The sequence below is a fragment of the Miscanthus floridulus genome, chromosome 18 (genome assembly GCF_019320115.1).
Source record: "Miscanthus floridulus cultivar M001 chromosome 18, ASM1932011v1, whole genome shotgun sequence".
Taxonomy (NCBI): Eukaryota; Viridiplantae; Streptophyta; class Magnoliopsida; order Poales; family Poaceae; genus Miscanthus; species Miscanthus floridulus.
In genome coordinates this window covers 9563645-9589745 of record NC_089597.1, presented here as the reverse complement: position 1 = coordinate 9589745, position 26101 = coordinate 9563645, and the positions used below count along the sequence as shown (strand labels likewise).

General features: G+C 46.4%; 1 protein-coding gene across 1 annotated transcript; it reads left to right on the top strand.

Annotated features, from left to right (window-relative positions):
• Window positions 1–1214: 1214 nt before the first annotated feature.
• On the top strand, window positions 1215–12703 carry LOC136523255 (uncharacterized). Its single transcript, XM_066516999.1, has 5 exons — window positions 1215–1280; window positions 9573–9734; window positions 12230–12313; window positions 12460–12490; window positions 12684–12703. Exons 1-5 carry the CDS (start codon window positions 1215–1217, stop codon window positions 12701–12703), a joined length of 363 nt encoding a protein of 120 aa, XP_066373096.1.
• The last annotated feature ends 13398 nt before the right edge of the window (window positions 12704–26101 follow it).

The following is a 26101-nucleotide window of genomic DNA, read 5'->3' as shown; positions in this document are numbered from 1 at the left end:
CAGCTACCAGTGTTTTACTAACTATACCTATCAAAGCTGGCTAGCTAATAGTTAACTCTACTGATTCAAACGGCACCGAAGACTCCCTTCATTTGTTCTTTGGCTCTTGATCTGGACGGCACCATGCATATATAACGACAAGAAACAGTGGCAGATGGAGTGGGTCTCACCTAGTCAACTCCAAACTCCATGAACCTAACTTGGGAGCATGGCCTTCGTGGGCGCAGATGATTCAGTGGTTTTGGGAGTTCCCATGATTAACATGGATGATGAGGGGTTTGCGACATGAAATGGTGGAGGAGGATGAATTAAGGATAGTTATTACATACTACAAACTAGATTATCCACAAATTAAAACTACATGAAAATGGTGTGTTACAATAGCATCATGCCAATATGTACTGCCCCCGGCATCCATTCCGTTCAACCATCTGAAGTACTCCACACATCACTTGTAGCAAGTTAAGCTTATTGAAAACAAAATGCTTATCGACATCTGTGGTTGTTTTTCTAAGTGGATTATAGTAGAATGCAATCAAATAAAATATATTAAAGGACTCATATAATGTTGTAAGGAGGGGAGTCATCTGGCACATGGCGACACACTAATCCTCCAATCCTAAAAATTGTAAATTCCCTCATAATCCTAGAAAAATGAATTAAGAAGTTGTTGGTTTATGTGTGTTCATTCGTTGCTAGTCATCATATACTAATAATGAATGTTAATTGTAAACTGGTGGTCACTAGTCTTTATTGACTTGTTAACAAATTTTCTTTGTTTTCCATTACTAACCATATGGTCTCAGGTGTTCGCAGTTCGAACATCAGTAATATTAACCATTCATAAGTAAAGGAATGGCATGGAACAAATAAAGTTGGTGAAATATATTACCATTTCTTTTAGCCGGCCAAGAAACAAAGTATCTCACCACTCCCATGTGACATGCGTGTGGTGTCATGTATGTCCATATATACAGAAGAAGACAGCTGTTTTGACAGCTTTTTATGGGTTGCTTGAAGACTATAGTCATTGTGCGTTACTAAATACACAAAAATCTTTGGATGCTATAATAAATTATATTAACTTATATAGATATATTTAAGGGCGTTCCTTTTAGCTGTATGGTTATTCCCTTCTTCTTCGTATTGTACGTAGTCTTCCTTCTCCATTTCAAGTAGACTCTTATATTACTACAAATTTCTCTGCTAGAAGGATGTCTCGCATATCGGTGATTGAACAGCTCTCGATTTTGCGGCAATCAAGAGGTGAAATTACGGAGGTACGCCTATGAAATCAAGAGTAGTTACTTATTTTGCTAGATCTGTCAATGAATTACTAGATCTTTTCTCTTTTCCATAGCTAGATCAAGTATTTGTTAATGATGCTTGGAACTCGATTTTCCCCAGCACCACTCTCTCTGCCCTAACGAGAGATATACCTGGTCTGGTTCGCTTTGGTTCCAACAACAATTTCTCTGGGCACATGAAGAAGTGCTGTCTCATGTGTAAACGCTGGTCCAAAGCGTGGTGTTCCCCTGACCAGCGCGTGAGTCCGACCTTGGGATCCCCATAAATGCCCTTGATCAATGCCGCCCCCCTCATTAGCCACATTGAAAATGCTCTCCGATCCGTGAGGCTGCTGTGAATGGGCTTCACAGCTCCATATGAGTCTGCTGTGCACATGGCTTTTGACTGGGATGATAACTCCCGCTTCTTCCACTCGTTAGCTTCTAGCCGAAAATGCCGCAACTTCATCCAAACCCTCGAAGCCGAGGGCATCGTGCACACCACCCATGCAGCAAAAAGAACATCCTCCACCAGTTCTATGGTTCGCTCCTTAATTGGCTCAACAACTCCAGTCTCTTGGGACTTTCACCTATGTGATCTCGGCCCTGATCTCACTGTGTGGCTGGACATGACCTCTAAAGACCATTTTTTATGGAAGAAATTTCCAGTGCTCTCTATGCTACGGACACAAATGCTAGCCCTGGCCCAGATGAGTTCGGTCTCTCCTTTAATCGGGCAATCTGGTCTTCTGTAAAATTGATATCACACACCTTATTGAAACCTTCTTCCATGGCATCTTGAATCTGGATGGGCTGAATCGCACGTTCCTGGTCCTTCTCCATAAAAAAGATTGCGCGAACACTGCAGATGCCTTCAGATCCCCTCAAAATAGCCCCATGAAACTATTCCCCAAAGTCCTTGCTAACCGCCTTCCGCTGCTCATCCCTACCGTGATAGATGCTAACCAAACTGGGTTTGTTCATGGGCGAAATATCGTTGAGAACTTAGTTTATGCTGCAAACCTCCTGAACTGTTGTCATAGGCGACGTGCTCCCACTGTGGTCCTTAAGCTCGACTCGAAAGAAGGCCTTCAATTATGTGGACTAGAGTAGCATTGATGCCATCCTCGAGGCACGTGGCTTTGATTCCCGATGGAGAGGTTGGATCTCCGGCATCCTCAACACTGGCAGAACGGCCGTTCTACTTAACGGGATCCCTGGTTGTTAGTTCAATTGCCGTCGATGGCTTCAACAAGAGGATCCTATCTCTCCCTATCTACTTATTATCATGGTGAACGTTTTGCAATGCATGATCATGTGCACACCGGCTCTATGCCACCCAATTGACCTGTCTCTCCCTTGTCCTGTTCTGTAATGCCCCCGGGTCCAAACAGCTCAGATCCATTCTACACACTAAGTGAATCACACCTACCACCATCGCACTTACGCTTTCGTCCTCGCTTCGCATAAAAGGATTAACCTGGGGATGATGGGATGGACTCTGGAAGCCTTATATGTTGGTCTAACCCACTCTAAACAACTAAGGAGGGACAAAAACCCCCATAATATCTCATTAACATGCACATGGGCCACTCTGGGCCAAACTCCAAACTAGACCGGATGTGACATAGACCCCCCCCCCCCTCAAAAGGCCCGACGTCCTTGCGGCCCAATACACCCAAAACTGGGCAAACGATGACCAGGAACATTCCCTCTTGGCACACGCGATCGTGCGTCCAGTACGGGCACATGTGTCATGCCGTGCACCCCGCAGGGCCTACACGCGCAATGAACCCCATGTCCGAGAACCTGACCTGCACGCGCCCGTGGCTGCGAAGGTCGGCTCTGATAGCATTTGTAACGCCCCAGGGTCCAAACGGCTCAGATCCACTCTACACGCTGAGTGAACCACACCTACCACCATCCCACTTACGCTTTCGTCCTCGCTTCGCGTAAAAGGATTAACCCGAGGATGATGGGATGGACTCTGGAAGCCTTATATGTTGGTCTAACCCACTCTAAACAACCAAGGTGGGACAAACCCCCCCCCCACAATATCTCATTAACATGCACATGTGCCACTCTGGGCCAAACTCCAAACTAGACCAGATGTGACACTGTTCTCTAGTATATGCAGATGACACCCTCATTCTTGTGGATTGAGGTATTCATGCCATTAGTACTCTGAGTGACACTCTTAGGTCTTTGTCCTAGGGCCATGGATCTTACCATCAACTTCCGTAAATCAATGTTCATTCCTATGAACATCGAAGAGTTAGGGCCTCATCGATGGCAAACATCCTGGGGTGCTCTGTTGTCTCCTCAGTTCCCACATACCTGGCCTTCCTTTATCCCCATATAAACTGAAGCTTGTTGACTACCAACCTTTAATTACCTCCGATCCTTTGATAGATACCTCGCCGGGTGCAAGTCCAGGCTTCTCAGCTATGGCTGGAGAGTGGGGATAAACTTTCAACGCAATGCTTTACATGCTTGCTATGCTACTCCCTAAGACTTCTAGAGATGCCATTGATAGTAGACATTGGGCGTTCCTCTGGACTAGAGACGACAATTCAACAAATGCCATGGATCAAATTGCCTCATCACTTGGGATCCAGGTTCTAGAAGATCAAAATCATTGTCTTCTGATGAAATTTGTCCACAAACTTCTCGGCGCTGACATTCTCCCATGCAAGTTGTGGTTGCTTAGATCAGGATGGACATTGATCTAGTCGAGCAGTCATCCGATTCCTTCCATGCTTAGATCATTTGGGAGGAGCTGCCTCGCTTCAAGGTGCTCACCAAGGTTCATGCTAGCGATGGGCTAACCACCTATTTTTGGCTTGATAATTGGCTGGACCTGGCTTCATTGCTGACATATACCCCGCCTTGTTCTCAAACTCCATCAAGCCCAACCAAAATGTCTATGAGACTCTCGCTAATGGTCTCCACATCTCTCTCAGGCCCCACTTTACCCCTGCTTGCTCTCGCCGACTTGCAAGACCTGAATCTAGCCCTTGCCTCTGTGACCCTCAGAAATTCTTCTGGCCTCAGGGTGATGGATGCCTTTCCATCCTTTCTCTTTTTTTAGAAATACTTTCCATCCTTTCTCTAGCCAATGTGCCTACTCTATAATGCAGGCCAACATCCCCAAACTTCCTATGATTCAATAGATTTAGGGCTACAAGCTTCCTTGCAAGCTCACGGGCAAATCTCTATAAGAATACTCAATCTCTTGAGGATCTGCACTGCTTGAACTTCTCTGGAACCCTCGAAACCAGTGATCATATGTTTATCTCCTGCCCGTTCACATTCAGACTTTGGGAGATCTTGGGGATTAGTCCCAGGGGAGACCAGTCCTGCCCTTGGTTGCTTAGATCGTCCCTAAACCTTCCCCAAGAGGTGGGGACTGGACATGATGCTGCTGGTGTTGTGGCAGAACTAGATCACTAGGAACTGGTATTGTTTTTGATTGTCTAGATCACTAGGAAAGGAAGTTGAGAAAGACCTGTCACTTCAAGAGGAAGAAGTGGTTTTGGTTTAGGACTTCTTCCAATCACGATGTAACTCTTTATTTTCTTGATCTTTTTTCTTCTCCCTCTCTTTATTTTTATTCTCATGCCCTCTCGCTCTCCCCGGCATGCCACGGATGATTGTTGTATTCAGGGGCGAAGCCATGATAAATGGTCGCTAGGCTCGGTGCTCAAAGTTACCTCTTATAGTGTCCCTCTAATATAATACCATGCATAACATCGAATATAATGATAATAACTACATATTGTGACAAAATAATTACAATCACAACAGTAGTTACTTCTTGTAGTGTCCCTCGATTGCGATGACCCTACATCTTGTGAAAGCGAACTATCACATCGTCGATTGGAATTGTGGCTAAAAATCCTTCTTCTATGAAGCATATGATACAATCATTCAAAAATCCATCTCAGATATGGTTTCTCATTATTACAAATGCATCATTCGTCCCACCTTGGCCTTTGTTGCAATCTCTGAACAAGTAACAATATAAACAAAACCATCTATCGTCCTTTTCAGTATACTCTTGTCTATCATATTTAGTGAACCATTCATGTTGACACCATCGTGGAAAGCCTACTATCACCGTCCTTGGAAACATAAAACTAGGTGGTGGCTTACAAGGACCTCTAATCAAATATTTTCTCCTTATGTCATTTTGCAGCTTTTCACCTATGTAATTAGATATAAAACCAGGTGGTGGCTAGCTTACAAGGAAGCTCATCAAAACTTACCTCCTCTCATTAGATCTGCAAAGTGCGCTCAATAGTACAATTAGTGTTTGTTATAGTGACATCTGCATCTCTTCTTGTTCATGAAGTGTCACCATTATTATTCACATTATCACCGACTGGGGTAATTTTCTTTTTATAGAATCCTTCCAATCTGCTTTATTTGATTGCCTATCAAATTATTCATACAATAAAAAATTATAGAAGATGCTAATGTGCAAGCATTCATTAGTGTAGTTAAAAGTCACTACGTACCCAAGCCATACTAAAGTAGCATATAGATACCTGGTCTAAATGAATGAGCATGTTTTGCTGGAACGCAAGGAACATAATGTACTGTCTGATTTCTGAGTTAGAATTGTATAGCTGAAAAAATAAAACCCTATTACCCTAATACCTCACAGTAAAAACATGATCAGTTGATCGTTATTAACCAATTGCAAATTTGGAGTATTTGGGATACCTCGTCCAGCCGATGAGCACTTGAGCATGGAGGCCATGGTGCTTATTGCCGGCTGCCGCTGGTAAGTTTGTGCCACTGTGCGTCATCCGCTAGGTGTCAGCTAAATGTCCCTGTTGAGGATTTGCAATGCGAGAATAATGAAGATGAAATGTTGCGGCCAGGTTGTAGCGCTACAACCTGGCCGCACCCTTTCATCTTTATTGTTCTCCAGTTTGTTGAGTTCTCGAAGTATCGCAGGTCCGTCTCGATATTTTGGAGCTAAGCGTTTCTCAATAGTACCGTTGAAATCTTTTCTGTTCCTACGATAAGGGTGATCCTTAGGTAGGAACCTACGGTGTCCCATATAAACTATCTTTGAGTTATTTGACAGATTTACCGCATCAGTGTCGTCCAAGCACTCGACACATCCAGTATAGCCTTTTGTCTTCTCTCCGGACAACGAACCTCGACCTGGCAGCTCGGTGATTGTAGCGATAAGTACTCCCTTGATCGTGACATGTTTCTTTTTGTACTCATCCTAAACATCCGGCACACCCTTTTCAAATATCTCCACTAGTTCATTGATCACTGGTTCCTAGAAACACATCGATGTCATTGCCAGGTTGTCTTGGCCCTTAGATCAGTAGTGGCATCTGGATGTACGACCGCTTCATACATAGCCAAGGTGGAAGGTTGTATATACAGAGCGTCACTGGCCAAGTGCTATGATTGCTTTCTAACCTGGTAGAAAGGATTCATCCCATCTGTGCTCAAAGCAAACCAAAGGTGCCTTACCTCTCCACCGATGTCCTTATAGAACATAGTATTGATAGTCCTCCAGTCATGCCCATCGGCGGGGTGCCTCATTATTGTATCTTTCTTACGCTCTTCGCCATGCCAGCGTAACAGCTTGGCTGACTTTGCACATGCAAACAGCCTATGCACCCGGGGAGCTATAGGGAAATACCAAACGACCTTTATGGGACCTTCTCTGATCTTGGTACCCTCATCTGACTGCCCTTCCTTGTACCGTGGAGCTTCACACTTGGGGCACTTGTCCAAGTCTTTATATTTTTCTCCACGGTACAATATGCAATCATTGGAACACGCGTGGATTTTTTCAACCTCGAGGCCGATGGGGCAGATCATTTGCTTGGCCAAGTATGTCTTTTCTGGCAACTCATTTTTTTCTGGAAGCATTTTCCTTATTATACCTAACAACTGATCAAAGCCTTTATCACTCAATTCGTTTGTCGATTTGAACTCTAACAGCATGATGCTGGCTTCCAGTTTGCTCATTTGACAATTCCTATACAATGGTGTTTTGCCATCTTGTCTCATTTTCTCTAGCTTTCTCAGCTGTCTTTCACTAAGACATCTGGTCTCTACATTACGTAGCAGCTAAGAAATGCCATCGTTATCCTCAGTGTCGTCAGCTAGCGTGTTTCCTAAACACATTATTAACTGTAGGCCATAGGTTCCGTATTGACACCGGGTTCATCGCCAGCATCGTGGATGGCTATGTCAGGCATGTCGACATCATCATCGTTTTCCTTGCAGAACATTCACACCAACCTCACCCTGCATAGCCATATCGTATAGTTTGGCATGAATCCCATGTTAATCAAGTGCGATCGTATAGACTAAATTTAACGAAAGTTCCTTTGATTCTTGCAATCTTTGCATGGGTAGAAGACAGGGTTCCCATTCCCAGCATGGGCTTTGGCGTCGGTGATAAACTGGCTGACGCCATGCATGTACCGCTTGTCCTATTCGGGACAGATGCATCCACTCTCGATTCATCTCTGTACAAAAAAATACTGAGACAGTAATTATAAAGAATTAATAAGAAATCGAGCTTCATGAACAACAATTATAGCTCGAAAGTACCATTTTTGAAAAACATTATTGTACACTAATTATTGAAAAATTGAAATTGTTAGCCCTGGCTCTGTAAATTGAAAATCATAGTAAAAAATAATTATTGCACAATAATGAAGAACATCTATTCTACTCTACTTTTAAAAACTAATTATAACATCACATACTAACAATGATGATCTTGAACACCATGAAATAATTAGCTAGGAATTTAAATATGTTCATAGACATCAACCGTTTGGATGATGGATTCACCAAAATTTGAGCCTTGCACAAATGTCCAATTGAAAAAGTGCTCTATAGAATGGAGAAAAGAACTAGAATGGGAATCAAGCAATGTAGCCATCAAAACGAAGCTAATTAAGCAACAAAATCAAAGAAGTGGATGTTTGTTACTAACCTTAAAGCAAAAAGATCAAGCCATTCGTCAAAATCCAAGCACTAGCTTCATGGTGAAGAGTAGCCGCAACAATGGAGGGAAGGGCCCAAACGCGCGCCACTGTTCTTAGGATGGAAGAGAGGAGGAAGGAGAGGACGACTGCAGCCTTTTTTATGTTGTAGGTTTATCACCGTCGGTTCTTGGCTAGAACCGACAGTGATAGAGCTCAATCACTGTCTGCTCTTGGCTTAAACCGACAGTGATGAGTGGCCGCCAAAACACTGCCGGTTCAAGCCATAAACCGATAGTGATGTGGTCCTTCACTGTCGGTTTTAGCCTAGCCCCAATCATTTTTTTCATTTTCAAGCTCATAACCGGCAGTGAAGGTACATCACTGCCGGTTTTTACAAATCCGGCAGTGATAAGGCCGGCAATGATGTGCAAATATGGCATAGTGAGCGGAGAACGGAGGCAAGACAACATTTGGTATTCTGGGCCTACGAATGGACCGTTGGATGGGGTGAGGTCTGAGGAGATAGTTGGGCTGCTAGACTACCGGGATCGCACATATTTTTATCGGGGTCTAAGCCAGACAAAAATGACTGGGTATAGGGGCGAACCGGAAAATCATTGGTGTCGGCCAAGCCCGTCGAGTCAACGTATCTTCGCTCCTGGTTGTATTTTGTACTGTGCTTTGCTGCACTCTCGGTCAATGAAAAAGTAGGTGGGGATTCTCCCCCACGAAAAAAATTATTCCATGACCGTTCATGCACAACTACCCCTAACAACGCCCTCCCTACTACAATAATGATTTTAGGAGACAAACCTTTCTATTAGCAAAGGAGGTCAAAATATGTTGCTGCCTCTCAAAATAAATGCTAAATTTCAGAAGCAGACATTTCATTTAAGGATACAGCCGAGAAATGACCGCCCAAAAATGCACAACTACCCCCAACAATGCCGACTTACTAGATGGAGTATCGTCCTCCAAGCACCAAAATTACATAAATAGCCTAACATCTTTGGCACCTGCAACACCATAAATCCAACATTTGAAACTTTTCTAGAAATGACCATACACTTCACGGTCTTGTTTACCTATACACAACAGAACTCCAGTTGTCGCATCCATGAGTTTATTAAATGCATGATAGTCTATGAAATTTGTGATGGAACACTTGTAAACAGATGCACGTAATTGCTGATAATACTATTTGAGGCACAGGAGTTTTTAAGTTATCTAAAAAAATCTCTCATATGGTGTAGGTTCAGCTTTTTTATTTCTGTTCTATCCTTCTCATTTGTCATGTGTTGTACAGAACATGAATGCAAATGATGCTCCACTAGATATCGAGCCCTTGACTGCAGCGGATCCGGGGGAACATGTCGTCTGCACACCAAGAAAAATTCTGTTGCATCCAGCATATAATGGTGGATGGAAGGTTCTCCGCCGCTACAGGGAAGATGGAAGAGCCGATTTAGTAATGACTCATTCCTTCCTTAGTTTTTTCATGATATTATCGATTTCCATTTTATATGAAATATTTTCCATGTTTTGATGTTTGTTTGATGTGTTATATCATCTCTCCTTACCTACTAGTTTACAAAAGAAATGATTTATTTCTGAATGTCTCAAAATGGAATATGGGGTTATTATAATTTGTTTTTGCAATTATGGAATTATTTACTCAACATTGATTTAATAACATCATCATATTTGACATTCCAAGGAACCTGAACTTGTCACTGCAAAAGGTTTATATGAAATTTATTGTCTAGTAACTATTATTTGTTACCGGGATGTAACTTTTTTCACTGTAAATCTAGTAATATACATTCAAAAGCTGCACCCCAGGTCATTGCTGAATTCAAGTTTGCTATGGATTCTATACAAAAAATATATCTTTTTATGTCAACTAGAGGTCCATCATTATTAGTCAACAAATGAACTTGACATTGGAAAAAACCAAAGGTAGGATGATACTAATCTAATGCCATTGGTCTTTCCGATATGTTGTTTGCTGAGTCAGATTTATATTGTCACTATATTCTAACAATCAGCAAAGCAGGATTATGATGGTATCAACTAAATTTGTTCATACTTCATCAAATGCCTTAAAAACTAATATGTTCCTCCTGCTAAGAGGCACATATAATCAATTCCTACCACTTAAGAGAGGTCAACCAATTTATCTTGTTCATATGAAGAGAAAAGAAAGGCTGTCACTCTCTTTTTTTCAGCATTAAAAAAGCGCTGTTCCTGCATAACATCAAATCAGTTCCCACCGTACAATAATCCAACCTTATGTATACATTGTCATCACTGCCAATCACAACCAATGCAACTCCAGTGCACTTATTATCCCAAAAACTGAGACCTCCAAGGAACTCCACCCATGCATCACCTACTACACATATATCCCGTTTCACTTAACTATGAATGTCACTGGTGCAGCTTCGACTTTGCCCTGATCGTCACCTTCAACATGCTAGCTATGACAGCGCACATGCATCCTAGCCTCCATGCCAACAACTTTATCTAAAAAAATTACCTCCACAAAACTAGGATCATCCCTGGCCTATTGGCTTATGTAGGTATTTAATTTTATCAGAGATTAGAGAGAATTGTGTTCATGTTTAACGAGTTTATATGCAACCACCATTGTTTAAATGTCACCATCTCATCTAGCCTATGATTAGTAGTTACCATCCTGTTCCAATGCTTGAAATGATTTTGGGCATATATGATGTTGGAATTTATCAGGCTATATAACCTTTTTTTTGGAATCTATCAAAATACAATTTGCTGATTGATCTATCCATATTCAGATTGGTGTGCACAACCTGAATCTTTTTTTAGACAATGGAAGAAATTTTGGTTTGTCCTCTTCCTAGGATGCATTAGACGAAACTTATTACAACTGCCTGCATATGTCCCAAGTTACATGTGAACTAAAACATTAGAATCACTAGAACAATAATAAAAAGAGTAGAATCAAAACTGAAGCCAACCTATGAAAAAAATCACTCCATCAGCCAGTTGATTGAAACTATGACCACGAAACCAACATGCCACCACTTGATAGACAAAAAAACATTGCCCACAGCTATAACAGAACTGAGATAGCCTGTGAATTTCTAAGGCGATGCCTACAAGGAGGAGCATTACACCACTGATGCTGACATCACCCATTCTAGCATGGACTAGGTGTTTACCAAGAACCCAAGACGCAAGATGGAAGCCATGATATGTGCCTCCAAGGAAGAAGTTGGTGCCTAAGGACAAAAGAACTAGGACTCTGAATCCTTGCTTTCAAGATCCATTTATTTTGTAACATCTATTTGGAACAGAGATGCTACCATATATTGGTCTAACCAATTTTCACACTTCCTTTGCGTCTTTTTTTTTTTTACGTCCTTTGCGTCTTCTTGTTCCTCAGCTACACATATCTATCTTGTTTTCATCCATTGTCTTTACTAATCACTGTGAAAACCCTCTACTATGGTGTATTCATGGTGAATCTTACATTTGTTCCCTGTGATTGTGATGGGTCCTATTACTGAGATCTCCGGTATAATTATTGATGTTATGTTTTAGCCATGCTATTTTACTAGGTAGTCTGATTATCACAAAGGCACCTACAAGTTTAAATTTTGACGTTGTCTCACCAAGATATTTTACTATTACCACGAACAGACATTACATGTGAATATTTTGTCCACTCTTTCTATTCTGCTAGTCTTATATATAAATTTGAAAAATATATGACTACAAAACATGAGAATACAACAATTAAGTTGCTCCTTTAAAGGAGGTTCAATAATGGAATATTATTAATCATATGTGGAGGGATTAAAACATTATGTGATAACAATGCCCACTATTCTATGGTCATATTAACCACAGTGTCGTCAGACTATTTTTAGACAACTCCATGTTCTTAACTATTGTGTACATCATGTTTCTGTTTTGTAGACATACAAGCATAAGACTCATGGCAGATTTCGCTCCAAAAAACAAGTTCTTAATCATCTCGATTATCTATTGGAAAAAGAAAAGGTAATAAAAGTTCTCTGAACAAACTAAACCAACCACATATAGTTTACTCCTTAGAACTATATATGTTGACATTACCATGTGTCTATTTTTAGGGCTTTTCCTTTTGTTAAATTAGTTGATATGTTCAAATTTATTTGTCCTTGCAGGAGTCAGCTGATCTGGCTAAACAGTGTTCTGGTATGCAATTAAACTATTTTGAAATTACATTCGTTCTTCACTCCATGTATATAGAATAATATATTGTCCGCAATATCTTACCCCACGTAAGTAATATATTGTCATCTCTCAGACAAAATATAATGGGCTTTCATAAATTATTTCTATGTTGATTATATGTGTGTACGTGTGAAAGAACTTTTTTAACTACCAGATAACCCTACAGAAGATTAACTACGGCCAACATAGAATGTATGTGGACATGTGATTCCCTGTGGTCATAAATTCTGAATAATGCAGTAGTGCATGAATTATAGAATTTTAAATTTCATTTATATTCTAGTACATATATTTTTGAAAGAAACCAGGTGGTTTCAGAAATGGGTGATGGGATACAAGCTCTTAGGTATCATCCCCATCGGCCGATGTCAGTACCCAGGTTTTTTGACACTGCACCATTTCTTGTATCCCCAAGATGCCATAGGAGGGTAACCAGAATCAAAGGCCCAAAGGGTGGTGTCAAGAGTCTGTGGAAGATTGATGTTCTGAACATCTTCATCTGTCGCAGCCCCAATCAATGGGATGTCAACCATAGACCAAAGAGAGGAGATTGCATTGCACCCAAAAAAAGTGTGGTGCATGTATTCAGTGTCATGTTTGCACCTTTGGCATATGTTGTCTCCGAGGACATGTTTGGAATGCAAGTTGACTCGGGTACTTAGTCTGTTTTTGGAATACAGCGATGCGAAGCCTTCTTTGTTGGGACAGCAGTGTTCCAGATACACCTACCATGTGAGTCTGCTGCAGTAGGAGGTGAACTATAGAGCAGCGTATGCATCACTTGCTGTCTGGTATTTTTTGCCGGTAAGCTTCAGCAGCCGGTCATCAAGGTCATCGTCGAGGCATGCTCAACGCGTGCTGCATCTGTTAGTTGGGGATGAAGACTAAGGATTCAAACCGCATCTGAAAAACCTTCTGCAAAGAAACATTAGGCCAAGTGTGGGAGATAAGAGCAGGGTGGGTGTGGGCTATGGGACCATTCAGAATCCAATGATCGGTCAAGAAGGAGGTGGAGGCGCCTTTATAGCCATCTACATGAGTGATAGACCTGTAGATATCAAGTTCATCTCCTTTGATCCTCCAGAGATAGGAATTAGCATTGCCGGGGAGGCTTCGAAAACAGAGAACTCATGGCATATCCAATCCTTCCAGGGAGATGGATCACTAGAGAAGAGTTTATCACTAAACTTCATGAGCAAGCAGCGATTTTGAAGCTCCAGGTTTTTCAGACCCTGCCCACCCTCAAGTTTGCCAGCACAGATGGATTACCATGCGACAAGGCATTTGGAGCCATGGCACTTGTCTTCGCCATTCCAAAAAAAAAGTCACAGCAGCAACGATTGATACCTTTCATGACAGTCTTATGTAAACCTATGGCACACATATGGTGTAAGCGCAGGAGCTCAGAACAGAGGCTAGAGAGTGAAACACCAAGCGCCGTTAAGGAGGAAGGCCTTCCGCCCAACAAGATATCCGTCTCAAGCGGAGATGACTAGTTTGCAGTCAGTGACAGATAGCTTATGATGGGAGAGAGGGAGAGACCAAGGTAGGGCTCGCAGAAGGAGGATATACAGTGGTAATATTTTATGGTAATTAATGGAGAGGCCGGTTGCTAGCTCGAAATCTTCTAGATTTTGCTTGGCGGTAAGCACAGCTTCATGAGTAGCATGAAGAAAGATAAGTGTATCATCGACATACTAAAGAATGGGGATGGGGGAATCACTGGCAATCGTGTGAGCAAGATACGGGAGGAGGGAGTGTTGTCGTAGAAGACGGCGAATGACATCTGCCATGGTGATGAAGAGGTAGGATATAGGATCCCCTTGGCGAAGCTCGTTTCCCTACACGTGATCCAATTCCAGGAAGATTGCCGATTTATCAAAGGTGGGAAGATTGAGCACCCAAGCACAACAGGAGTCAGCCGTGGTTGATTTGCCATGAACAAAGCTGGATTGATCCTGTTAGCATAATGTAATTATAGTAGGTTCTCCCTTAATTGTAGCTGTAATCTTGCCCCTGTGCGGATGGCTTGCATGCCACCCCGGCTGCCTATATGTACCTCTGTACAAGATATGGAATACAATCAATCATTCCAATCACTCTTACATGGTATCATTCGCGGTTATGATCCGCTACACTTCCGCACCCAAGCCTGCCGCTGATCCGATCGCCCCGCCTTGTCGCTGACTCTGTCGCCAGGCGCCATCACTGATCCAATCTCTAGCGCTCCCGCAGCCGCTGGTTCGCCACGCTGCCCTTCCCTTTCCTGATGCCGGACGACAACGCTGCCGCGGCCGCGACTGCCCAGGAGGCTGAAGACCGTCGCCGCGCCGAGGAGACCGAGGCCGCTCATCGCACCGAGGAGGCCTGTCAAGCTGAGGAGGCTCGCCTCCGCACCGCTGCCATGGACGAGTACGAGTCCGCCCACGAGGCTCTCTGGGCACAGGCTACCGCCATCGTCAACGTCTGTGTCCTGGTCCCCGTCGTGCTCGACCAGGCCGCCAACAACTACAACAAGTGGTGTGGCCTGTTAGTCATCGTCCTCGGCAGACATGCCCTAACTTGCCATGTTCTCGAGGATGAGTCCTTCCCTTCGCGCCCGGCGTGGGTGCAGACGGACTGCACCATCTTGACGTGGATCTATGGCACCGTCTCCAATGACCTGCAGTAGTCGCTGATGCTGCGGCAGCTCTCCGCTCGTGGTGCCTGGTGCTATCTCGAGGACGAGTTCCTCAGCCAGCGCGAGTCTCGTGCGCTCCTCCTCGAGACACAATTACACAACTTCCGTCAAGGCTCCCGGAACATCAACGACTACTGTCCGCCGCCTCGAGTCCATGGCCACCTCCCTCGCCAAGTTCGGCGACCCGATCGGCGATCGGCAGATAGTCCTCACGCTCCTCTGTGGCTTGAACGGCCAGTTCCGCCACATGGATGTCCATCCTCAAGATGCATCGCCCGTTCTAGACCTTTGTGGAGGCTCGGACTCATCTCTTGCTGGAGGAGATCGAGCATGAGGCACGGCCACCATCGCCGCCCTCTGCCCTCATCACCACTGCGCCTCGCCCAGCAGCACCCTGGACCTTCGGCACCACCGTGCCTGGGGGACGTCTACACCTCCCTCCGCATGGCCTCCTGGTGTCCCAGTCCTCGCCCAACACTAGGTGGTGATGGATGCGGCCTAGACCGGTCATACAGCCACATCTGGACGGTACACACCCACGGATGCGTGAAGGACGGGTGAGGTCCTGGCAGGGCACCACCAGCGGGTGCAGGGGGGGCCACCGCGACCACCACAGTCAGTATACAAGTCTCATAGTTGAGTGCAGAGGCTAAGTATCGAGCCGTGACAAATGGTGTCGCTGAAGCTTCTTGGCTATGCTAGTTACTAATTGAGCTTCGCCACCCCCCTCACTGCGCCATGTTGGTCTACTACAACAAGATTAGTGTTGTTTATCTCTCCACCAACTCAGTCCAGCATCAGCGCACGAAGCATGTTGAGATTGATCTCCATTTTGTTCGGGAGCGGGTTCGCCCTTGGACAAGTTCGGGTCCTTCATGTCCCTACGACATCCTAGTACGCCTGACGTCTTCACCAAAGGCCTCCCCACCTCAAGTTTCGATCCAGCCTGAATGTTCGCCATGCTCCCGATCAGACTGCGGGGGAGTGTTAGCATAATATAATTATAGTAGGTTCTCCCTTAATTGTGGCTGTAATCTCGTGCCTGTTCGGTTGGCTTGCATGCCACCCCGGCTGCCTATATGTACCTTCTGTACAAGATATGGAATACAATCAATCATTCCAATCACTCTTACAGATCCCTGCTTACTGAGCAAGCGAATGAGTGGCTATAAGAATTGGTCAGGACCTTGGATACGGCTTTCATGAGGTAGTTCTGAAGAGAGATGGGACTAAAATCAGAAGGGGTATGGACAGAGGCTTTCTTTGGAATGAGAATAATGAATGAGCAATTGACATGCTACAGCTCAGCACTATGGGAGTGGAAAGCCTGCTGGAAGAGAGAGAAAAAATGGTGGGAGAGACCACGTGCCCGGCAAACTTGTAGAAAGATGGCCCAAAACCGTCGAGTCCCGGGCTAGTGGGGTGCATTTGCCAAATGGCATAGGAGATTTCAGAAAAAGGTTGAAAGGGGCATTCTGGTGTAAATGGAATTCAAATTGAAGTGCCAAACAGGTGTGCATGCAGTGCCAAGGAGGTATCTCAAGAAGTTTACAAGATTTTGCACTTTCTGTACATGCATAGTGACCACACATCCATCATGCTCAAGGTCTAGAATATTATTCCTCCATAGGCGCTGAGTGGCACAAGCATGGATATATTTGGTGTTTGATCGCACTCAAGCGTGGCACACACCTTTCTCCTTTGCTTCCAATGGAGGAGCTTTCTTTAACAGTATGAGCCAGGACTTTCACCACAACAGATCGAAGAGTCCGTTCAGATGCGGTGAGGAGGCAGATTTCTTCCATGGCATCAAGTAAGCGGAGGTCAAGTTTGCAATCATTCTCCCACTGGGAGCAAGAACCATAGTGTTTTAGCCAACCTTTGGTGGCCGCCCTTGTGCGCTTAAGCCGACAGACAATGGCAGCGTGGGGTGGGTAGGAGGGTGAGGGAAGTGCCATGCATTCGCGATGGACTCCATGAAGAAAGGGTGTTGCATCCAAGAATTTCCAAAACGGTAAACGATGGATTTTGGGACAGTAGTGGAAATTTCCATTTTTAGAAGGACATGATCAGACATGGTACGAGTGCATGAAGAGAGACTTGTGTTGGGAAGGAGGACGTCCCAGGCTAGGCTAATCACCACACGATCTAGATGCTCATGGGTTGGGGTATCCCACTTGTTTGAGTAGGTGTATTGTGTGATAGAATTTATAAGAGCACAAGTAATGACTACTGCTGGGACAGCTGCCCACGTGTACTTGAGACCATATAAATCCGGTAGTCTGTTGAGTACCACGAAGGGCCTCAGTTAATCAACATCACAACCAAGATCGTACATGGTTAAGCAATAACATACATCACACATATATGGAGTTCGCAGCGGAAATAGATCACAAACCAAGTTCACAAGTAGCTATTACAATACCAGGTTCAAATCCGATAGATAAAGCAACATAGTTTTGAAACAGCTACATTAACATAAGTTCAAATATACTGCCAGTACGATAATAGCCTCCATAAACAAAAGCATGAGAGGTACATTAAGATCATGACCGAGCCCACCGGTCTCTACTCATCACCATCCATAGCTGGACTAAAGCAAGTGATACAGTAGCCCTCATAATAAGTATCACCTGCAACAACATGGGAATAGAACCATGAGTACTCAATTGTACTCAGCTAGACTAGTTTTTAATCTTTTCTATTGTGTGATAAATTACTTATGTTGTGAAAGGCTGTATGATCTTGTTGCTATGATAATCATACCAGAAATTAGTTGCTTAGTGAAAGTTAAAACTTGCCTTCTCTACCGAAGAAGAGATATGCACGTACTCAGTAAAAAGAATTAAAAGTTGATCACCATCTTGCCCCTATGTCTTGTATGTTTAATAAACTTGTTTCATATGTATAGGGCTGCACTTAAGCACTCTTGCTTTTGCATCATGTCATCCTGCAATTGCATCCCATGTGTATTCCTTTTTATTTATGCAACATACTCATGCATATAGGATCAGAGGAGGGAGCACCGCCGTTGGAGTACGTGGTCGTGGAGGAGAACCCTCAGGAGCAGCAGCCCGGAGAAGGCGAACAGGTCGCTGAACAGCTGCCGGTGTGCCCTAACCACGGTCCCTCCAACTTCGTCCGAGGCAAGCCCCAGAGCATCTCTATGCCATCTCCTATCTCTATTTTAAGTTGCACTTGAGTCTATATGTTATATATATTGTGCATTAGGTTGATAGGAGTTGAATGGAACCCTTTGCTGCATATCTCACCTTGTCCAGAAATAATTACCTACAACCTTCCAACTAGTAAGGATCATTTTATGCTTAGCCATGCTTAGACCGATAGAAGCGGGGTGATTTCATGCCACCGGCAAGATGTAGGATGGTAATGTATCTCTTTGTTTACCTATATGAATCATGTGAAGGTTGAGAAATGGAGACCGGGCGGGATCCGGTGTTGTCTTTGTTGCTGTTGTTAGGCAGGCTTGGCCTGTATTTGATCCCGCCTGTGTCATTTAAGGACCGCTTCGTTGCTTGGACCTTGGTCGACATTGAACATACCTTCACATAATGGCCAGATAACTCGTTCCGACCGTGAAACCGATTAGTTCGTTCGTGCTAAGTACTCGACTGCTAGCATTCCTTGGAGGGGAGCATTGAAGGGATGGGACTGATCCAAGACCATATTTGCTACGGGCAGTTCATGTGAGGATGCAAGATCACGAGTTTTGCGAAGCAGTCCAAACTTACCACCGAATAGAAGTGAATGGTTATCCAACGCGAACTAATGATCTGATTCGTACAGGTGTGTGATACGGGCTTTACCTAGCTGGATGTAATCGATTCAAATCACCGTCTCTCCCGGATAGTGAGAAACTTGCCCTTGCTAATAAATGGAACGTGATGTTGACATGTGGAATATAAATGGTTACTACTGTTGTTCTCTCTAATCAAATGTTTGATGCAGGATAGTGCAAACACAGAATACAGTATTAAATAGCCACTGATAATTGCGGCTAAAAATTGAAAACAAGGACTTATGTTTGTAGCTATTTTTGCATGTTCATGCTATCCAGCTTACTCCACTATGAAAGCCTTCCATATCCTTGTAGTCATTTTATTTTTTTTCCTGTCGGGTAACTCTAGCTAGGTACAACTGAGTACTCAGGATTCTATTTCTCATGTTGTTGCAGGTGATACTTATTATGAGGGCTACTGCATCACGTGCTTTAGTCCAGCTATGGATGGTGATGAGTAGAGACCGGTGGGCTCGGTCATGATCTTTATATACCTCCCTCATGCTTTTGTTTATGGAGGCTGTTATCGTACTGGCAATATATTTGAACTTATGTTAATGTAGCTGTTTCAAAACTATGTTGCTTTATCTATTGGATTTGAACCTGGTATTGTAATAACTACTTGTGAACTTGGTTTGTGATCTATTTCCGTTGCGAACTCCATATATGTGTGATGTATGTTGTTGCTTAACCATGTATGATCTTGGTTGCGATGTTGATTAATCGAGGCCCTTCGTAGTACTCGAAAGACTACCAGATTTATATGGGCTCAAGTACACGTGGGCAGCTGTCCCAGCAGTAGCCATTACTTGTGCTCTTATAAATTGGATGATTCTATCACATATTGTCTAACAAGGATCAGGGGCAGCTCAATGAGACAGAGGTCATAAATGAGCCAAGGGATGTCCATCAATGGAGCAATGTCTTTTAATTCGGCAAGGAAAGAGGGACGGAGGTCAGGATTAGCTGGAGCACAACATTCGTTATGACTAAGGATTTATTTATATAAGAGCAGCTCAAGGTAAGTGATAGAGTAAAAGAAGTTAGAGAGTAAGAGGAGTAACTAAAATGCTGATCTGGAGCTGCCATGAGTGTCTAGGGCTTGCAGAGCTGTTAGTGTAGTAAGGGATATCCATCCGCTTGTTTAACATTCAATTTTTAATGCAGTAAGGATTCCTCCAGAGCTGCCATGAGCGTCAAGGGCCTGCTGAGAATTGAGGCAGCGAGGGAGAAAGGTCCAGAGCTTGGCAGCACTTGGGAAGACAGCATGTGGGTTTTGCTGAAGGAGGACGATACTTGGGCAAGCAGAAAGAAGTTCGGCAAGAACATTATCACATTTCGCAGAGTCGCCCTGTTATAGTGGGGAATGTCTACCAGTGCCGCAAGAGGAGCCGTGGCTGAACGGTGGACCGCGGCACGGCGCGCCAGCGCGCGGTCACTAGCGATGGCTCGATGCACCTGGATGCTTTTCAGCGCACGTGTGTAGTTATCAGGATCCGATGGTTTAGGAATGTGAGTCTTATGACTGTCATCCCTTAATGTTAGCCAAGGTTTGTAAGGACTGGTGGATAAGTATTGAACATGTTTGCTTAATGAAGATTAGCCAGAGATTGAGTTAAGTCTCTCTCGCTCTTTGGCGCCCTAGCTCACACTCATTCACAATTCCTCGACGCCAAGCAGGCATCGCAGCGTCAATGCTAGGCTATCATGCCTCGCCCTCCAGCATCCCACTCCTATCCCCTACGCAACAACCCTAGCTCCAACAATTTGGTAGCAATGTCAGGTGCCAACACTTCTGCAGCCGCCGTCATTTCCACCACCACCACTGCCGCGCCACTTCCTATCCCATCTGCTCCCGTGATCACCACTGCGCCGCTCACCATTTCGCAGCCTCCACTCACCCAGGTTCCAACCGACGCGCTCACCGCACTCACCATGGCCATCTATGGCTTGCAGTGCCAGATGGGCGAGCTCGCCACCTGCATCATAGAGGTCGAGAACCGCTCGACCACATCCACTCCGCCGCTCATTCCCTTCGGCATGCTGGGATACAAGGGTGTTCCGCAGCTCCTGGCCACTAGCACCGTCATCTCGGAGGTTTTCACCAACCAGCCGGCGGTAACCTAGCCGGTGGTTCCCTCGCTGCTAGTGTCGATCACTCAAATCCCTTTCCGCACTCGCCATCGCTAGTTCCATCCTTCTTGTTGGTGGTGCACATCCCCCACCCACCACCCTCCGTGGCCATGCACATGCCACCGCTGCTTCCCAATGACCCACCAAAGTTGGCGGGTGCCGGTGTACCATGCTACCACAAGCTTTCATTCCTGGCCTATGATGGAAAAGATGACCCCTTTTGCTGGATCAACCGATGAGAGCAATTCTTCCCTGCTCAGCAGATGCCCACAGCCGACGGAGTTTGACTCGCCTCCTTCCACATGACAAGCATAGCCCGACTAGGAGGAATACAAGCGTCTCTGCCACCACCGCTTTGGGCCGCCACTTTGGATGAACCACTTGGCGGACCTCACGTGCCTACCATTTTCCTCCATTGAAGCGTACTAGGAAGCATTCCAGGCTCGCTTGGCACACGCAGGCCACCTAACCCCCTACCAGCAGGCGCAACTGTTCATGGGGGGTTTACCCAAGCACATTCGGATCGATGTGGAGCTTCATGATCCTCAAGATCTCTAGTGCAACATGTCCTTGGCGCATGCCTACGAACGCCGCCATGCGTCCACGATGCACGTCCTACCATTTCTGCCACCACGGCCTGCTCACACCACGGGGCGCCCCCCGGGTGTGCCGACCACATTGGCGGTCTCCATGGGGGTCAGGGACACCTGCAGCCGTCTTCCTCGACACCGCCGCAAGCTCGGCCTTTGCTACAATTGTGAAGAACACTACATTCGTGGTCACAAGTGCCTCCGACCCTTCTACCTAGAAGTGGCGGACTATGAGGTGGACGAGCCCGTGGCCGAGGAGGAGCCGGTGTTCGACCCTGAGACACCGATGATCTCCCTCATTGCCATTGTGAGGATCCACACCGAGGACACAATACAACTCTATATCACCATCGGCAATGAGCAGTTCGTTGCCCTCCTCGACTACGGTTCAAACATAACTACATCCTTGGCGATGTGGCGTGCCGTGTTGGACTACAGAGCCACCCATGTCCCGGATCTGGCGTCATTATGGCCAACGGGGACCATGTCACTCGCCGTGGCCTGGCTCGCGATGTTGGGGTCCATATCATCAATGAGGTGATCTCCATTGACTGCTACTCCATCTCGATCGATAGCTATGACATGGTGCTCGGCGTCATGTTCCTGTCCAAACGCTCAGCCCCATCTTATGGGACTTCAATGATCTATGCATGGCATTTTGGCATAAGGGCCATCGGGTTTTTGGCGCGGCATCGGCTCCACTCGGCACGACATCCAATCCACGCAGCGCCTTCACTCTCTCTGCAGCAATGAGCCCGCCATGTTTGACCGGCTCTTGCACACATTCGAGGATGTCTTCGTTGAGTCACAGGGGCTGCCACCGGCATGGCCCTGTGATCATTGCACTCACCTACTGCCCAACACGGCGCTGGTAGTAGTGCACCCATACTGATACCCACAGCTCTAGAAGGATGAGCTAGAGATACAGGGTGCCGCCATGCTCGAACAAGGGATCATACGGCCTAGCACATCAGCGTTCTCTGTGCCCATGCTTCTCGTCAAGAAGCACGATGGATCTTAGCATTTTTGTGTGGACTATCGCACCTTGAACCAGTAGACCATCAAGGACAAGTTCCCAATCCCTGTTGTCGAGGAGATGCTCGATGAACTCCATGGGGCACGCTTCTTCACCAAGTTGGATTTGTGCTCAGGGTACCACCAGGTGCGGATGCATGCTGGTGATGTTGAGAAAACAGTGTTCCGCTCCCATGAGGGCCACTTCATGTTCTTGGTGATGCCGTTCGGCCTCGCGAATGTGCCGGCAACATTCTAGAGCTTAATGAATTCCATCCTCTGGCCATTCCTTTGTAAGTTTGTCTTAGTGTTTTTCGATGATATACTCATCTACAGCCCGTCATGGTCATCACATCTGCAACACATCAATGCGGTCCTCACCGCACTCCGCAATCACCAACTCCAACTCAAGCGTGCCAAGTGTTCCTTCGCGACATCGCCAGTGGCATACCTCAGCCATGTGATCTCGGCCAAGGGCATCGCCATGGATCGTGAGATGATTGAAGCCGTGACCTCCTAGCCACAGCCGCGATGTGTGTGTGACCTACGTGGCTTTGTCGGGCTCGCCAGGTACTATTGGTGGTTCATCCAGGATGACGACGCGATTTCAGCGCCCCTCACCCAGCTGCTCAGGAAGGAGGGCTTTGCCTAGATTCCCAAGGCAACCATGGCCTTCGACACCCTCAAGTGCGCACTCTCCACCACCCCCGTCCTCCATCTGCCCGACTTCAATAGGCCATTCATGGTGGACTATGATGCCTTGGGGTATGGGTTTGGGGCGGTCCTCCATCAAGGCGTCGGTGCCCTCGCCTTCTTCAGTCGCCTGTTCGTGGCTCATCACCTGAAGCTTGCCGCCTATGAGCGGGAATTGATCGGGCCGGTGCAAGCGGTTCGCCATTGGCGTCCCAACCTTTGGGGCCATCACTTCCTCATCCGAAAGGATCTCTGCGCTCAAGTTCATGCTCGATCAGTGCTTATCAGTGGGTGAGCAAGCTAAGCTCTTCAGCTATGATTTCACCGTTGGGTACCATCTAGGCCACCACAACACCATCGCTAATGCTTGTCCCGATGGGGGATGACAACGCACACCTCAGCACGCTTACCAGTACCTCCTTCAAGCTCTTCGAGGACCTCCGTCGTGAGCTGCAAGATGATGTGGACCTTTGCGCCCTCCGTGACTCCATGGTCGCCGATCGCGGGGGAGCTATGGCATGCTGTTGATGGGTTCATCCTGTGTGACTCCCACTTATTTGTGCCCACAACGTCTGCCACCCTCCCGGTGGTCCTCCAGTTGGCGCACTCTGCGGGCCATGAGGGCATGTAGAAAATCTTGTAGCGCCTTCACCAGGACTTCTTCATCAAGCATGATCCCTGGCTAGTGCGTGAGTTCATGAGCACCTACCTCACTTGTCAGCGCAACAAGACAGAGACCCTCCAGCCCATAGGTCTGCTCCAACCCCTCGACGTGTCGTCCAAGGTCTGGTCGGACATCGCGCTTGATTTCATCGAAGGCCTCCCATGCGTCCATGGCAAGAGCGTCATATTGATCGTGGTTGATCAGTTCTCCAGGCATGCTCATTTCATCATGCTGAGCCACCCCTGCACTGCCACTTTTGGTCGCCAAAGCCTTCTTCGACGGCATCATCAAGCTCCATGGCTTCACCAACTCAATTGTCAGCGACCACGCCCCCGTGTTCACTAGGAATGTATGGCGCGACATCATCAAGTTCACCGGCGTCAAGCTACGGATGAGCACAACTTTTCATGTGCAAACAGACGGCCAATCCGAGGTAGTGAACAAGACAATTGCCATGTATTTGCGGTGCATCACCGGCGATTGGCCGCGCGCATGGCTCGACTAGCTTCCCTTGGCTGAATACTGCTACAACACTTCCTATCATTCGGCGCCCTACTGCTATGACTCCATTCGAGGTAGTGTATGGCTGGCCTCCACCCGCCCTACTGCCTTATACTGCGGGTTCAGTGCACATCGACTCGGTCGACGCCCTACTGCACGAACGCGACTCGTTCCTTGCGGACGTTCGCGTTTGTCTGCTACAGGCCCAGGAGTACACCAAGAAGCATTATGACGTTCATCATCGGCAGTTGGAGTTCGCCGTCAACGATTGGGTGTGGCTCCACATTCTTCATCACCGAGCGCAGTCCTTGGTGCCGAGAGCGCATGGCAAGCTCAGCCTGCGTTTCGCCGGTCCGTTCCAGGTGGTGGAGCGTATCGATCAAGTCGCCTATCATCTACATCTACCGGACGGCGCCCGCATCCACGACGTGTTCCATGTCGGCATGCTGAAGCTGTTCCGCGGAACCCCGCTGGCTGCACCACCTGCTTTGCCGCTGCTCCACAACGGGCGCCTACTACACCGCCCAGCACGTGCCCTGCGCGCAGCTGTGTCGCGGTGCCTGGCACGTGCTGATCCAATGGGAGGACATGAACAATGCCAAGGCTACCTGGGAACCCTTCAAAGAGTTCAAGACTCGTTTTCCCTCCTTCCAGCTCAAGGACGAGCTGTTCATCGAGGGGGGAGTGATGTCATGGTGGGGAATGTCTACTAGCGCTGCAAGAGGAGCCGTGGCTAAACGGTGGACTGCGGCACGGTGCGCCAGCGCGCGGTCACCATCGATGGCTCGATGCACCTGGACGCTTTTCAGCGCGTTATCCCTTAATGTTAGCCAAGGTTTGTTAGGATTGGTGTATAAATATTGAACAATTTTGCTTAATGAAGATTAGCCAGAGATTGAGTTAAGTCTCTCTCGCTCTTTGGCGTCCTAGCTCACTCTCGTTCATAATTCCCCGACGCAGAGCACGGCGTCGCAGCCTCATCACCAGGCTATATCAGGTCTCGCCCTCCGACGTCCCACTCCTATCCCCTACGCAACAACCCTAGCTCCAACACGCCGCCCAGACCATGGCATTCTAGAAAATGAGATTGAAGGATCTACCCATAGGAAACCAGGATGCCATCATCAGAGGTTGAAACACTAGTGTTATTACAGATGCTAACATCAGGTGGGGAAACTGGTCAGGAACAAGCTGCTGACGCAGCGACCAGCATCGACAGACATAGCAGGTCACTGGCCGAGGCAGGGGGGGGGGGGGGGGGGGGGGGGGCAACAGTGGCCATGGCCCTACTCAATGTTTGGTGCAAAACAAAAATACTTCTGTGTATAATACGGTCCAAGCCTATCAACCCATGTACTACGTAGGAAGCCGAACAGTCTGTGTACCTGGGAGTTGTGGGGTCTGACTGTGACCGTTCGAGGGGCGAGGGGCGAGGTGCCGAGGGCAATCCGCGAGACCGCGATCACGATTCAAGATTCACGATAGTGCCGCCGCCGCA